At 41.4% G+C, this 15097-nt stretch overlaps 1 protein-coding gene across 1 annotated transcript in view; it reads right to left on the bottom strand.

Annotated features, from left to right (window-relative positions):
* SORCS3 (sortilin related VPS10 domain containing receptor 3) overlaps positions 1-15097 on the bottom strand; it is a 318567-nt gene that overhangs the window by 137318 nt on the left and 166152 nt on the right. Inside the window, exon 4 of the mRNA XM_052799671.1 lies at positions 8764-8922. Within this exon, the coding sequence (XP_052655631.1) occupies positions 8764-8922 (159 nt within the window). The remainder of the gene's footprint in view (positions 1-8763; positions 8923-15097) is intronic.

Here is a 15097-nt window from a genome sequence, read left to right as displayed (position 1 = left end):
ATGGATACTCTGGGGACAATGCTTTGTCTGTCAGCTTCACATTTAATTGCAAGCTCTCTGGGGCAGGGATTGCTTCTTAATACGAATGTGCAATACAATGGACCAGTCAGTATGGTAGGGATTTCTAAGTGTGGTTACTGTAATATGGCTTGTATTAAACACGAATCACTAAGTGTTCCTTTATAGCTGGGCAACATACTCACTTTATCTCATTCCTCAGTAGGATAGCCCTGTAAGAGTAATTGTTATTATGGCAGCTTCCTCAATTTCTTTCCCCTTTGGTTGAAGGAAAGAAGGCAGTAGGTGTGCCTCCAGCTTCACTCTGCAGGGTGCTCAAATGCCAAGTGACTGGTGCAAGATAAATTTGAAAGCTGAGTATTGTATCCATAGGACTGGAACCACAGTCATCATGCTCTTCAGATACCAATGAGCCATGATGAGAAATTAGCCCCAGTGTGTTCTCTCACATCATAGAATGAAATGGTGATTTTACCACGAGGATCCATGCGGGAGCAGAAAGAGCTTATTTTCCGTGTTAAATATAATGTTCACATCTTGCTAACAAAAGCTGAGTTTTACCCAAGAGGTGCAGTCTTGAGCTGTTGCTGATAAAAGGAGAGGTTGCTACACTTCTGACAACTACCGTTACATCTAAATTCCAGGACCAGGAGTGCTGCTGAGGACCAGGTGACAGTTCTGGGTGCCTGCTGATTTATATCAAAATGAGATGTGAGGCAGCCACCAACCCACCTCTCCTCATCAGCCCCATACCTCAGTTTCTGAGGAAAGAAAACCTACAGGCCTGGACCAGAGTCTTGTCTCACTTCAGACGTGCAGCAGCATACACTGCTTAATTTCAGCACGTCTGCAGTATGCAACTGCTATCTTAGAATTGCACTGTCCAACATTAGGAGTTCCAACTCAAAGTGCAATATCACCCAAACACAAGTCCCCATGTGCCTAAGTTTCCACGAGAGGCACAGAAAAAATCTGAGACCAGGGGCTGGAGCACTTGCTGGGAATGAAGAACACAACTCCCCAGTCTCTGTGCTAGAGAAGCTGAGCAGAGCAGATGGAGGGGGAACTGAGCTTGAAATCCTGCAGCACTGGCACCCCCTGAGACACAGGGACCAAGGGTCCTTCAGGGCACTGAGGGCTCTCTTAGAGTCCCAACTCAGTGACCTGCTATGACAGGAAAAGAGGAGATAAGGAGTTGTCTTTTTCTCCACGTGTGTGTGCTTATAAAGGTCTGACAATTTCTTTATACGACTCCTCTTCACAAGGAGCCACATGAACAGGACAAGAGGCAAGGGGCATGTAGTTGCACCAGGAGAGATTTCATCTTGGTATAAGACAGACATTTTTTTACAGTGAGAACAATCAATCAGTGGAACCTCCCCCCCAGGGACATAGTGAAGTTCCCCTTACTGGAGGCTTTCAAGACATGACTGGACAGGATGCTAGATAATCATATCTAGGCTCCCTTTCCCACAAAAGGTTGGACCAGATGATCTTTCGAGATCCTTTCCAACCTGGGCTGTTCTATAAGTCTATGAAAATGGCTCACCACAAAGAATCCCAGACAAAGATGGATGACTGCCTGGAATAAGGTACCTCCATTTTGAGAAGAACATGAACCCAGCCTTGCCCTCCTCTCAGCTAGTCCCAGTGGATTTCTTTGGCAGGACCCTACCCAACTGGACACTGTCAAAAAACCAATAAAATCCCACCCTGCCTAACTGCCCTGTGTACTGGGAGCCTGGGCCCAAATTCCAGGGGAGAGTTTTGCCTGGCAGCAGAGGGGCACTGCCTTCGTGGCTGTGGCTCTGTGTGTCTAAGCTATTAAAAAAACTTTCCCACATAGTCCTACTGTTATCTATGATTCTTTTTGATAAAGTCAGCAGTGTCTAGTCAAGATAGTCAGGTCTCTGACAGGCACCACATTCAATTATCGGTTCATAACTTGCCACATCTCCAATGCTGAAGGAATCTCCCCAGTCAGACCTGATACTGTCTGCCAGGTGCAACTTGGTGATACAGCACAATGTTATCTTGCAAATTTTATTTATCACCTCATTTGAAGAGATATTAAGACACCCACCCTCTTTTGTTTGCTTCCTGCTGAAGATTAAGCCCTATGGAGGGAGAAGCCACTGATTGCCAAACTTCTTGTTTATCCAGTGTTCTCAAATTCATAATAGTGTAGCTGGGAAATTTAAATTGGTCTGTTATTGAGTTATTCAGTCTCTCACCTATTCCCAGTGGGTTCACAATCACAGTTTGGCCTGTAAGGAACAGGTGGAACTGTATCTGTTTGCACGGGGTTTTTTCTCTTAACAATGGTGATTTGAAATATTTTAAATATCTCTCTCCCTATTTCCCTAATATTCTCTCTCTTTTTTAAAAATTACCTTTTAAACAAATATTCATGCAAGAGTTGTGCATGTTGCTCTGAAAAAAGTTTCAATGTCATTCTGAGAGAAATTCTGTGGAGCTGTAAACACCCCTCCATGTCCACCTCCAGACTGATCCATTCCCCAGAGGGGTATTGGGATGTGGGAAGTTGAACTTATTAAGAATTGGATAAACAAGACAAATCATGAGGCACTTGAAATATTGGTATCAGAAATTGTCCTGGTTTTGGTTGGGATAGAGTTATTTTTCTTTCTAGTAGCTGGTATAGTGTTATGTCTTGGATTCAGTATGAGAAGAATGTTGATAACACACTGATGTTTTCAGTTGTTGCCAAGTAATGTTTAGACTAAGTCAAGAATTTTTCAGCTTCTCATCCCCACCCAGCAAGAAGGCTGAAGGGGCACAAGTTGGGAGGGGACACAGCTGGGACAGCTGACCCAAAGTGGCCAAAGGGATATTCCATACCATGTGACATCATGCCCAGTATATAAACTGGGGGGAGTTGGCCTGGGGGGATCGCTGCTCGGGAACTAACTGGGCACTCGTCAGCGAGCGGTGAGCAATTACATTGTGCATCGCTTGTTTTATATATTCCAACCCTTTTATTATTATTGTCATTTTATTATTGTTATTACTATCATTATTTTTTTCTTCCTTTCTGTGCTATTAAACTATTCTTATTTCAACCTACGAGTTTTAGCTTTTTTCTTCCAATTCTCTCCCCCATCCCACTGGGTGCGGGGGGAGTGAGTGAGCAGCTGCGTGCTGCTTAGTTGCTGGCTGGGGTTAAACCATGACCGAAATGCAAGATCAATGCAAGATCTTCATCCCCAGCCACTATGAATGGCAGCAATGAAAACTATACCTCATGTGTATGCTGGTAGACTCTGAGCTTTCACAGCACTCCATAAAGCAGTTTCCAATACTTTCCAACAAAGAGTATCAGACCTTTTTCATATATTCGTCTTCCCATCAGAATTTGATACAAGGGTCATTTAAAACAGCTTCCTATATATTTTCTGCAAAAACCTGTGAAAAGTGGAGGATGAAGCCCCATTTTCCCTTTGTATTGGCTCATATATCCAAGTGCCAATATGGACACTACTAGTGAGACCCAGCCTGACTTGCAGCAAAATTGGCTATAACATTTACATAGTGTCCACCTTCTGTCAAAGGCCACAGGGGGCCATTAACAGAACCAACACGTGCACGCATCAGATTGCACTATTTTATCAATAAAGTAGACACACACAAAGCTACTGGGAAGAGATCCAAGATTTTCAACTCACAAGATGCAATTAACCTCCCAGGGCCTGGTAATTGCACAATGCCACACGGCTGCTCAGGGGGGAGTAGTACACCCATCCATGCTTGCTTAAAGCCCTGCAAAAATTCCTCCAGTCTATGCTTTATAAGTTGTGAGAAGACATTGGGGTCTACGAACTTGCTACATGTTCATGCCCACACAAACAGATTTCTTGGCTCAGCCATACTGCATTTAGCTGATAATACAAGAGAGTTAGCAAGGCAGAGGAGAGTCATAATTGGCTACAAATATTAAGAACAGGAACAATACACCGTGTCAACTCATACTGAGGAAATATCCTCAATAACTCTTTCAAGAGAAAACAAATGGTGCTGGCTGTGATTCGTCCTGAAATGAACAAAGTAGCCAGCAGCCACACAGCAAAACATCTTTCAGAAAGCCTGCTGAGCTCCATCCCTCTCACTGAATCTTCTCCCTTGCTCCTAGGAATAGCCCCAAGCAGGAAAAAGAGGGACAATACCCATGTGAGAGTGGTAATAAGAGATTTAGGGACTGAACTGATGCCGTATTCAATTATTTCAGTTGATGGAAGAGAATGTTGTCAGAAAGCCTTTGGCTTTCTCAGCTATAAAGTCATATTTCAAGGAGAAGTTCTGTGGAGAAGAGATGGGCTCCTTCTTTGAGAAGGGGAAGGTCATTTTTGGACATAAGATTGCTGTGAGGCTTGGGCTTTAAACTAGAATCATGTGAGACTGGTAGCAAAAGTCCACAGGTAGGTATAAAAACAGATCCATGCAAGGGATAAACTAGCGGAGTGGGGTTATTCAGCAGCAAGGCTACAGGAGGCGCAGTGAGAAGAACAGTAAGTGTACCTGCAGAGCATCCTGCAATGCCTGAACATCAAGGCTGAGAGTAAGACAGAGCCAGCAGGAGAAGCTGGAAGCATAAACTTATGATGAAAATTACACATAATAGTGGCATAACAGTGCCTGGCTGAGAAAATTCACGACTAGAATATTGCCGCGGGAAGGCATCACTTGCTCAGGAAAGAGAGGACAAGCCTTGCATATCACGGATACATACACTCGGTCTGAGGTCTCACAGCATTCTCCTAAGCAAGCTAAAAGACTGGAGGAAGTTACTATTAGCTGGGTAAAAAACTAACTGGGATACCATATTCTGAAAACAGTTATCGCTTGGCCACTGTCAAACTGCAGGGGATATGTAAAGACTGTGGTTCCTCAAGGGTGTCACAGAGTTCTACTTTGTTCCATTTATTCACTACTGTCTTAGAATAGTGAATACATCTTCTAAGTTTGGAACAGTGAATACACCTTCTAAAACACCAACTTGGAAGGGACAATAATTCTGTTAGAGGACAAAATTTAAAATTGTTGGTGTTTTTTAGTTGGTGGGTTTTTTAATCAACTGGATAAATAGCCTAATACTGTTGTCAAATGTGTAGAAGTTAGCTAAAAAGAAGGACAAATGGTTAGGATAAAACAATGATTAAAAAAGAGGCTTGAATCACAGCCATGGAACTGTAGGTCAGAAGACCTCAGAGGAAAAATTTCTAACAGGAAGATCCAAAATATTGACTATTTTTATTTCACACAAAAACTTTAATATTGTTTTCTATTGTTATACACAAAACAATTTTAAAGTAGTTTCATCTAGGCAGTGACCAAATCAATTATTTGTAGAGCACTAGCTGTTGATATTTCATTTTACTGTGTGTAACAACATACTCGGCAAAATGTTTTTTCAGAGTCATCATTCTCAATAATTTCCAAGTTGACCACAGCTTGCTTACAACACCATATTATTATTTTTAATTGAAAGAAAATTACTAAAATAAATATTAATCTGAAAGCTATTTTTTAATCTAAGAATTGAAATTAAATTTGCAAACTTGTTTACACATTGACAGTTATGAGAGGATGGATTAGATCTTCCCTTAATAGTTCCTACTGCTGGGAGTCAAATTGTACGTATTTGATTTGTTTTCAGAGTTATTTGTATTTTTAAATCGGCCTCTAAAGTAGTCATTACAAATAGACTTTAAAGGTCAAACAGACTTTAAAGCTTAAAGAGGTGGAAGATAATGGTCTCCCACCATAGGAGTGGCTGCACCACTGAACATACAGCAAGCCACTGACTTTCATCAGCACCTTCCTTGTCACAGTATCTGTGGATGAACATTATCTGCAGGTTACAGACTAATGATAACCTTTCTATTTTATTTCCCTTTCATGCCTTTAAACCAAAAGTGTTTCAGAGCAGTTGTATCCCAAAAACCTGGATACATGAAGTGAGGAAGCAAGCACTATTTGATCCAGCACCACCTATTTTGTGCCAGGCTACTTCATGCTGCCTCACAGGAAAATGGGCACAAAAACAAAGGACAGAGGAGTACCAGAAGGACCAGGCTGCAGTTGGGGAATTAGTCCCTGACAACAGCTTGGCATCCCTTTGGATAGCCTTCTCACAACTGCAGAGCACTACTGCAGACTCTCTAGCCGCTTATTTTAGGGGCTTTTGATATCTGTCTTCTGGTCAGCAGCAGAGAGATCAAATGATCATTGCCATAGGCATGATTCTGTGATCACAGCTAGGAGAGAGGGCATGGCATAGCAGTGAGGGAAGGTGCGAGATCCAGATCTGGCTTCTAGAGAAAAAGGGAGGAGAACAACCACAACAGTCTTATGAAGATGCACAAGACCTGATGAAGCTGCTTAAGGATTTATGGTTTTTAGCCTAAAAGACACTTTCTTCTTGTCATTGGCCTAACCCCCATCTTACAGAAGGTCATGGCTGACCTCTGGTTTGCACTCAGCTGTGGCAGTACTCCTGTTTCCAGACAGGCAGGAATGTATTACACTGGCCTCTAAGAAGATTTCATTCTGGGGACTTCACATAGCACTGCTGTCACAATCTATAGCACTGCCTTTGCACCCTAACAGCACTGCCCATTATCTCAGTATCAACTGTAACTGCAGTGAAGCTGCGTGATCCTGAGCCAGAATGACAATTCTTCTATAGCTCTTATTAAGCCAAGATGTGACTGAGGAAAATCTATACCTGGGTTATGTTAAGCAAACGCTTCAACTGGGAAAAGTGCTGCCTCCATGGTTCCACTCAAAGATCAACTTGCAACCAGCACTTGAGGCCATCCTTCTGAACACTGAAGAAAACCATCATGAGTGGCCTTGAATGCAAAGGCAGACATAAAGCCAAAGCCTGAACTTTGCATCGCTCCATTTCCATTTGACCAACAAGCTGCAGAGCACGTCATCTCTTACGCTGTGGACAAATTTGTTCAGTTCCTGGGATAAAATGCAAGCAGCCTCAGGGTGTTTCTAACCCACGGTTATTCTCCTTGGCTCTCTTCTGAGCAGAAGAGAACAGCTGAGGAAGGCACTCAGATGCATTGGCTTGAAGGAGCAAAAGCAAAAATGCTCCTGAGCCACTACTGCTGTATTGGATAAGGGGAGCATAATTACAACTCACAGTTAAGTGCGTGTGCATACTTTGTGTTTTGCTTTCTCCCTCCAGTGGCTAACATGTCATAAAAAGACTACAAAGCACTGGAAACAGAAGTACAGTGTTTCAACCCAAGAGAAGATGCTCCGCACTCACTACAGCTGGATCTCTCTGCAAACACATACTCAGCAGATCATATCTGGCTTCTCACATCCAACCTCATCAGATGTCTGTTTCTTTCAGGACTGTCTTTATACCATTTAAAATCTTTACCTCCAGTTTAAAAGTGGCATCAAACCATTCCGTGACATCAAATAAATAGATTGGTCTTTCTAGCCTACTTCAAAATCCGTGTTACACTGAACATCTGAGAGCACAAAACTATTTGACATTTGACTAACTCCTTCATACAGTAAGGACTTGATACTATGAAAGGAGTGTATTTACAATAGCTTTGTGCTTGCAAATGTCACTCAAGCGTCATCAGTAGCATAGCAGCAAACCACCTGGTGCTGCCATAGCATTCTGTTAATAAGTGGATGGAAAGGTTGCATCAGGAAGTATATCAGTAGTAGATTATTTGATTATACTGTCAGTAACTACTTGCACTAGCCTTTGAAAGGAAATTCTGTCGAATACAAGAGGCACAATATTTTGGGTGTATTGTCCTTATAGCTGAGATGTGAGCTCACTAGTTTAGAAAACTTCAAAAATAACTGTAGGAATTGAAAACCCCACCCAGAACACATACACTTGACAGATTAATGCGAAAAACTTAAAGTGGCTATTCAGCATGTTTTTACTTTCCAGAGTCTATAGATGACAGAAACGGAAGAAAGGAAAGATAAAAGCTTGGCAAGTTTTAAGCTTTCTAAAATTTGTAACTTGATCACCTGGTCTGTGTCTCAGGTTTGGGCTGTAGTGGAGAATGCTGTTCCAGAACTGAAGCACACACTCCATAGCCACAACACTTTACAAGTCACATTGCACCTGCATTGCTCAGCATCTTTCAAGACAGATGAGTGCTATTAAGAACAGGCTTGGTAAGGACAAAGTAACAGACTTAAGAGTTGTCTCACTATCAGAAGGCACTGCAAAGTGACTTAAAAAGTGGCACAGAGGAGTTTGTCATCTGTTGCTGCTCACTGATTTCCAGATAACCAAGTTCAGTTTGCAAGCAAAAAGAGCATCCCCTCACATGCAACAGCCAGCTGTAACAGACCAACTTAGCCTGAGTGCTTGATCCTCAAAGACAGCTCAGCAATCACCAAGGCCTACAAATCAATAGATTTTTAGAACAGCTCCACATGTCATGTCAAATCTCAGATTCTTTTCATCTGTCGTGCCATCACCACTACTAAAGTTTCCATACCCATCATGATCACTGTATAACTCCACTCCCTTTAGCAAGCTTGCTGTGGAGTCACTGAGAGGGTTTTGAGCACATTTAAAACTGCAAGGTGAGAGCAGCAAAGCACACCATAATTTCTTCAACATCTCTAGGACTGTTGTAACTCTGGTTTAGAACTCTGGTTCTAAACACTATCCTCTTCAACACCTGGCTCAAGAGTCATTGAAATATGAAATCAATTGCTCACCTTTTGATCCAGACTGTAGGCCAAGATCCACTCTTCCTGCTTGGGGTGGAAGAGCAAGCTCTGGATATAGAAGTTCAGACGGTACTTCTGGTAGGTAGCCCCTTCATCAGAGCTGATGAGGATGCTACTCTCAATTTCTGGATCACTAAGAAGCATGATCTAAATAGAAAAATGAAGGGAAAAGAGTGTTAATGAAAAAGTGAAACTGAACTTCATTTAAAAGTGAGGTCATACAGCACTGATTCCTATTAGAGGTATTCAGAACATTGCTCAAGAATGTCAACAGCCTATAGGATTTCCCAAATAGGGGTTTTTTTGTGTGTTTCACTTCCATTTTATTCGGTGATTCATTCATAGATTCAGTCAGTGATTCCTTCTTTTCATTTTATTTTTATCCAGATAAATTCAGAAAGCCCAGCAAGAATGAAAAATGCTATATTGATATCAAAGCTGACTTTTGTTGGGTATAGCAACTTCAGACAGCCACACCAGGCTTTCCTCATGCCTTTCCAGTCTACCACCTCTGATCCCAAATGTGGAATACTCTCTCCAAAAGTACACAACAGGGCACTCCTGAGATTTAAGGCTCATTATTTGGTAGCTTGCAGAGCTACGAATAAGAGCATCACCTCAGTGGAAACAGAGAATGCTTACCTGGATCAGCTGCTGGCATCTGAAAATAGTCCATGTGCGTGTGCGCAAACACTGATACACGATCTCATATATCATGCTTCCAATTTATACAGTAGGAGATTTTCATTCACTCAGTGAACACATAATTTTCCCCCAAGCACGGGAAAGTGTATGACCTCAATTTGTACAGGGAGGAAAACACTTCTGAGCCTCTAATTTTAATTAGAAAATTATTACCAATATTTTAAAATGGGTTGATTCCACATTATCAGATGGCATGCTCTACATAAATGTTATCAAGAAAAATGTTGTGGAAACATTAACACCATCTTATTAACATCTGGAGAAAATGACATCACATTAAAGCAAATGCCAGCACCATAAAATAAAGGCAAACAGTGGGAAATAAATTAGAGCTGTGCTAAACACAGCAGGTTATTGATACTGTAGCTGAAACAAATATAGAAACTGCCTTTCAGCAGGAAAACAGATCCAGGAACTGCCTTTTTTAGCTAGCTGCAGAATGATCAGCTAGCTGTGATCCACTGCAGTTTTGTTACACTCGCTTGTCCATGTTAACTTTTCTTATCAAACTTCACAGAGCTCCAACTTCAAGACTACGATAGGGAAAGACATTAATTTTGACAGCAAAAATCAGTTACAAGGAATGGTAAGACCCTTGGTGTGTTAGGCCTCGATTAAGCAAAAGATTTCAGCTCTTGTTTAATCTTAAGCACCTCATTAACTCCATGAAGTCACCAAGGGAAAGTGAATATAACGTAAATGGTTTCTGAACCTTTCCATTAAGAAATGAAAAGGGCCTGTAAAACTAGAACTGAACTTTGTCCCAGGGTGAAGCCACCTGTAGGAATCCAGCTTGAGCTCAGAGCTCCTTCAACATCCCTCACATATACTGCTTAGCAGTCTCATAAAGCAATCTCCACCTGTTCCCACAGAAAGCCACACCACAAGTCCTGAAAAAGTGCATTTGCACTGTGCTCTGGTGCACAGCATGGGAAACGAGAAACCTCCCCACAGGCAACTGACTCCCTGGGAATTAGTCCTGAGAATAGCTCCCGATGGCCTCTACCTAGAAGGAAGCTTTGGTACATTTCTCCTTTCTAATCAGATCAAAATACGTATTTCATTTTGCTCCAAACAAGAAAGGTTTCCCCACTATTTCAAGATATTTTTTCTGTCACTGGTGACCTAGACTTCAAAGACATTTTGTCCCCCAAGTATACACCCCTGTTCATCTAAAGCATACTGCCTGCACCAGACAGAGAACTGTAACATAGTTCAGTAAAAATCGTTTGCTTCTGTGGAATGGAAGAAGGATGTAAGATTGCCAATATAACAAGATATTCCAGTGAGACCTCACATTTAAAAGGAAGGATACTTCAGTAATAAAAAGATTTTCCACCTGATGTCACAGGAGGTTACAAAGTTAATAATGCTAACAGTTGCATACATCTGATGTGGTACACATGCAAAACATCCACTCTGCCCTTTCACACACAGTCTGCAACACTTCAGTGAATAGTTCAAGAAATGGGTCAGATGAGACAGAAAAGGAGATGTTTCCACCAGATGGTTCACAAAGCCAGGCAATTTGTTCCTCTGGAAGCGTAACAGTGGTTGCAAGATCAAATAATAAAACCATCAAGCTAGGAAAATTAAGAGCCAGAGGGAAAGCTGGAACAGTCTAACAACAGTCATACCTTCTTGTAAGTGCCATCACATTAGTCGCCCGCCGCCCTTCACCCAGTTCTGATATCAACTCCCCATTTCTTCAAATGGAGAAAAGAACACATCCAGCATCTCTGTTGTCATCCATCCTCCCAGGCAAGGCTGATTCCACACAAAGCAGGATGGAAGAAACAGGATGCTCAGAGTGAAAAACAAAAAGCCACCACCTAGTCACGCAGCCAGGACCAGTCCACAGCTTTGTTACGTGGCAAGCAGGAAAAGAAGAGTGGGAGACTGTGGGCTTTATTTTTTTTGTTTTGTTTGTCTTTTTTCTGCTGGAAGCTATGGAGGAAGGGGACAACTTTTGGCAGGGGAAATAGCAGGACATCTGTCAAAGGCCTGAAACCACCACTTCTCATTATGGGGCCAGGGCGAAGGATTCACCCCAGTAGTGATTTAGATTAATCGCTTTTCATTAAGAGCCAATAAACAAACTCCAGTCACAATGAGCATTTCTGCCAGCACCCTGTGTTGCCATTTATAATTGCCATAAGGAATAGCAAAGGAGCACCAGAGAGTTGTCAAATGTAATTTATAGGTTTTTAAGATCTAATCATTTTCTATAATATTAAATTAAGTGGCAGCCTTTATTACAAAGGAAATTACATTTCACCTTGCTACATTTTAGAATATATATACACACACACATCTATAGAAAAAATACTATTTTCAGTTGCTGTCTTCTCTAGTTTAAGTGAAGGCGGGAAGGGGAGATAGGATTGATTAATTCTAAAGGTAAGTCCTTGAAAATATACTTCAGATGGGGTGGTTTATACTACACATCTTTTCCCCTAAAGGCTATAGCCTGCCCTCCAAAATTCAGTGGACAATGAATGGCAAGCACCTGACAAAACAAATCAGGCTGAAAATCAGACTGAACTTCAGGTAGCTCCTTAGGAGATGAATGCAGAGGAAGAGAGCTGTCTGGTATGTGGTGCATCTCCTTTAAAGCAGGAGCTTTGGGGGCAACGATGACACATACAGAGCTGTTCTGAATGAACTCCAGTTCAGCAGAACACCAGACACCAGCTGTGGAAGCACATAGAAGGGAGATATTCAGAGAGGCCACCTTGCAAGCACAACATAAACTATGATGTATGGACTGAGATCTTCGGCACGTGACCAGGAAACACATCCAGCTCCAAATACTTCAAGGGGATTTATCCCAGGAAATAAGAAGCACAGGCTGCAAGCAGAAAGAACAAGGAGGGGAGGCGTCATACCTATACCTGCCATGAAAAGAACAAGGAGGGGAGGTGTCATACCTATATGCCATGATGTTTTTGGTACACAAACCATAGAGGTAGCTAAGAGTCACTCACATTTGTTGGCGAGCATGTAGAACCCTTAAAGGAGCTCTGAACAAATGCAGAAGTGAGAAGGAAGGAAAGTGACACCATATCACAGCACAAATCCACTAAAACGGCATGCCCTCTGATGGGGCTAATATAATAAAAACTAAGGCAGGATTTGTAACTAAGAATCTGAGTTCCTGCTACCCTGATTAAAATTCCACATGTGTCACTGGATTAATGCAAACACCTTCCTCAGTATTGGTTTCACATAGGCTACGTGCAGGTGGATGAGTCAAGATGGTGACACACTCCTCTTCCTCTGCTCCCAGTTAGCCAGACATAAAGCTGACTGTGATCCGGAATATTGAACCATACCAGTAATGAGCTAGCACACTTTTCATGGGCACAACACTACAACATGCCCAGACTCTACTGGCTTGGAGCTACAGGTAGCCTGAGCTCCTATCTGCCTGAATCTGTCTACTGCAGTTATGCCAAAGACTCGCCTACAGCTTGGCACTCAGTTCTTCTCTCAGTATCCTTCACGGCTCTGCCCTCACATTAGCAGGCCTGCTTGGCACATCACCACTATCCTTCCTCTTCTGTACCCAAGGCACAAGAAGAACCCCACACTCCCCTGCCCCCATCATATTACCTGTATCCATAGCATCAGATTCAAAAGCTTTATCACCGCTCTTCCTCCCTGGTTCTGTGTTATCCCAACGCAACAGAGATCTGTTTTGTACACAGCTGAATCTTTTAATAAACTACCTCTGGACAAAAAATGAAACAACATGCCACATAAAAGGCATTTTTATTAATATTAGTTTTCATTGAATCCTTTTCTTTTTCTCAACCAGCATAAATTTTCACTGTAAATTACCAAAGCGCATCTCTTTAAATCGGCATGGAGAAGTTTTATAGGTACAATATCTGTAGCAGTAGTACCACTGAGCTGCATTAGCAGGAAGCATCCCAGTAAATGAATAAAGAAGACAGGTTCAAAATAAATGTCTTTTGTTCCCAGAAATAAGTAGATAGCATTAAAGCATTGTGTACTGCCTTCTGATTTTCCTCTTCATTTTAACATGCTTTTCATAAGCAGTCTTTTTCAGAGGTCCCAGTCACATTCTCATTCGCCTATATAAAGTGCTATTCTAAAAAGAAATAACCAAAACAGTTTAAAAAAAAAAAAATCCACCTACAAACAACCCAAGCCTCCATAACTACAAAAGAAACCCAGCTCCTTAGCAAAGTATTAGCAATTTGCTCTGTAGCACTGAATTGTCCTTTCCTGCAATTGAAAAGGTAGTTCTGCCACAAACACTGCTGCAAAAACAGAAACTTAAGGTTTCATGTTTACAGCTCCATAGTGATTTCCATATTGAATCTGCTCAGCTTACACATGAAAAGGCTTTGGGGTTTTTTTGTCCTCCTCCCACTAGACCCTCAACTCAGAAGCACTTTAAGTCCCTCCTAAAAAAACTTAAGGTCCTTCCTAAAGCCAGGCTACATCTACATCAGCAACAGGAAAACATAAATCTGATTTTAAAAAGAAAAAAAGCTTTTTTTTTTTTTTTGCTTTCCCATTTTGATTTAAAACACTTAAAGGATTGCATTGTCCCACAAGACCTCTGGAGCTAAGCCTACTTCCCAACGAAGTTCTGTATTAGCTTTAAGTTTAAAAAGCCAAAAAGTTTCAAAAATTTATGCTGAAATGTCAATGCAAATGGAGGATTTTTGCTTTGTTTGGGCTTATAATGTCCTTTCCTCCTTTTGAAACTGAAAACCAAAATCAAATGACATTTAAAGGCTTAAAGATACACAAATAATTTTCTTCCTTGAAAACATCAGTTCACCACAAGTATGTTCAATATGAATAGTTTGGAAATCTTTTATTGGAAAAGTAATTTTTTACTGCTGAAGCATTTTAGATTAAATGTTTCACCATCTGAAATTTCTCACTGGCAAATATTTGGTTATTCATTCCCTTCCCATTCTTCCTCTCTCCTACATCATTACTGCAATCTACTTGCCCTGCAGGGTAAAGGATGCACTTGGACATATATACACAACCTTATCCTCTTGGAACACAGCTACACAGTATACCCGAAGCCCTTCTATGCCAATCCCATGGAGGAGAGACGTAACTCATTGCAAAGAAAATCTCACCCTTTTTTTCATCTTTCCTCGCCACATGTCAGTTCAATTAAAAAACTTCAGTTTAATTAAATCAGCCCAAACCCCTCTGAGAGAAAAATGTACTGGTGTCACAAGTAACTGTCTACTTACCAGCAAAAGTAACACCCATATGAATCAGCATTAAGCTAAAAATATCTTTGCATGATTTGTACTAGTTTAGAAAACACACCTTAACTTTATACAGACTTTTACAGAAGAGGTTCAGAAATGGCTAGATACCTGCTCACTGCCCTGTAGATATACTAACTCCTGCAATAATCAGCAGAAAAGGAAGCCAACCTCTACTTTCCAGTCACCAAGACCAGAACATTAGTCAGACAGAAAAAAAAAGGAGATGGCAGTGATAAAAATCTGCTCTAGAGATAAATCCTATTTATTTATACACAAGTAAAGCAATCCACCCCATTACTTAGCGATCAGCAGCTGTGACAAGAGAGATATCTGCTCTCTGGGAA

This window comes from Harpia harpyja, chromosome 10 (genome assembly GCF_026419915.1).
Source record: "Harpia harpyja isolate bHarHar1 chromosome 10, bHarHar1 primary haplotype, whole genome shotgun sequence".
In the NCBI taxonomy this organism is placed as follows: domain Eukaryota; kingdom Metazoa; phylum Chordata; class Aves; order Accipitriformes; family Accipitridae; genus Harpia; species Harpia harpyja.
The sequence above is the reverse complement of the archived record's forward strand: the minus strand, read 5'-3'. Positions and strand labels throughout refer to the sequence as shown.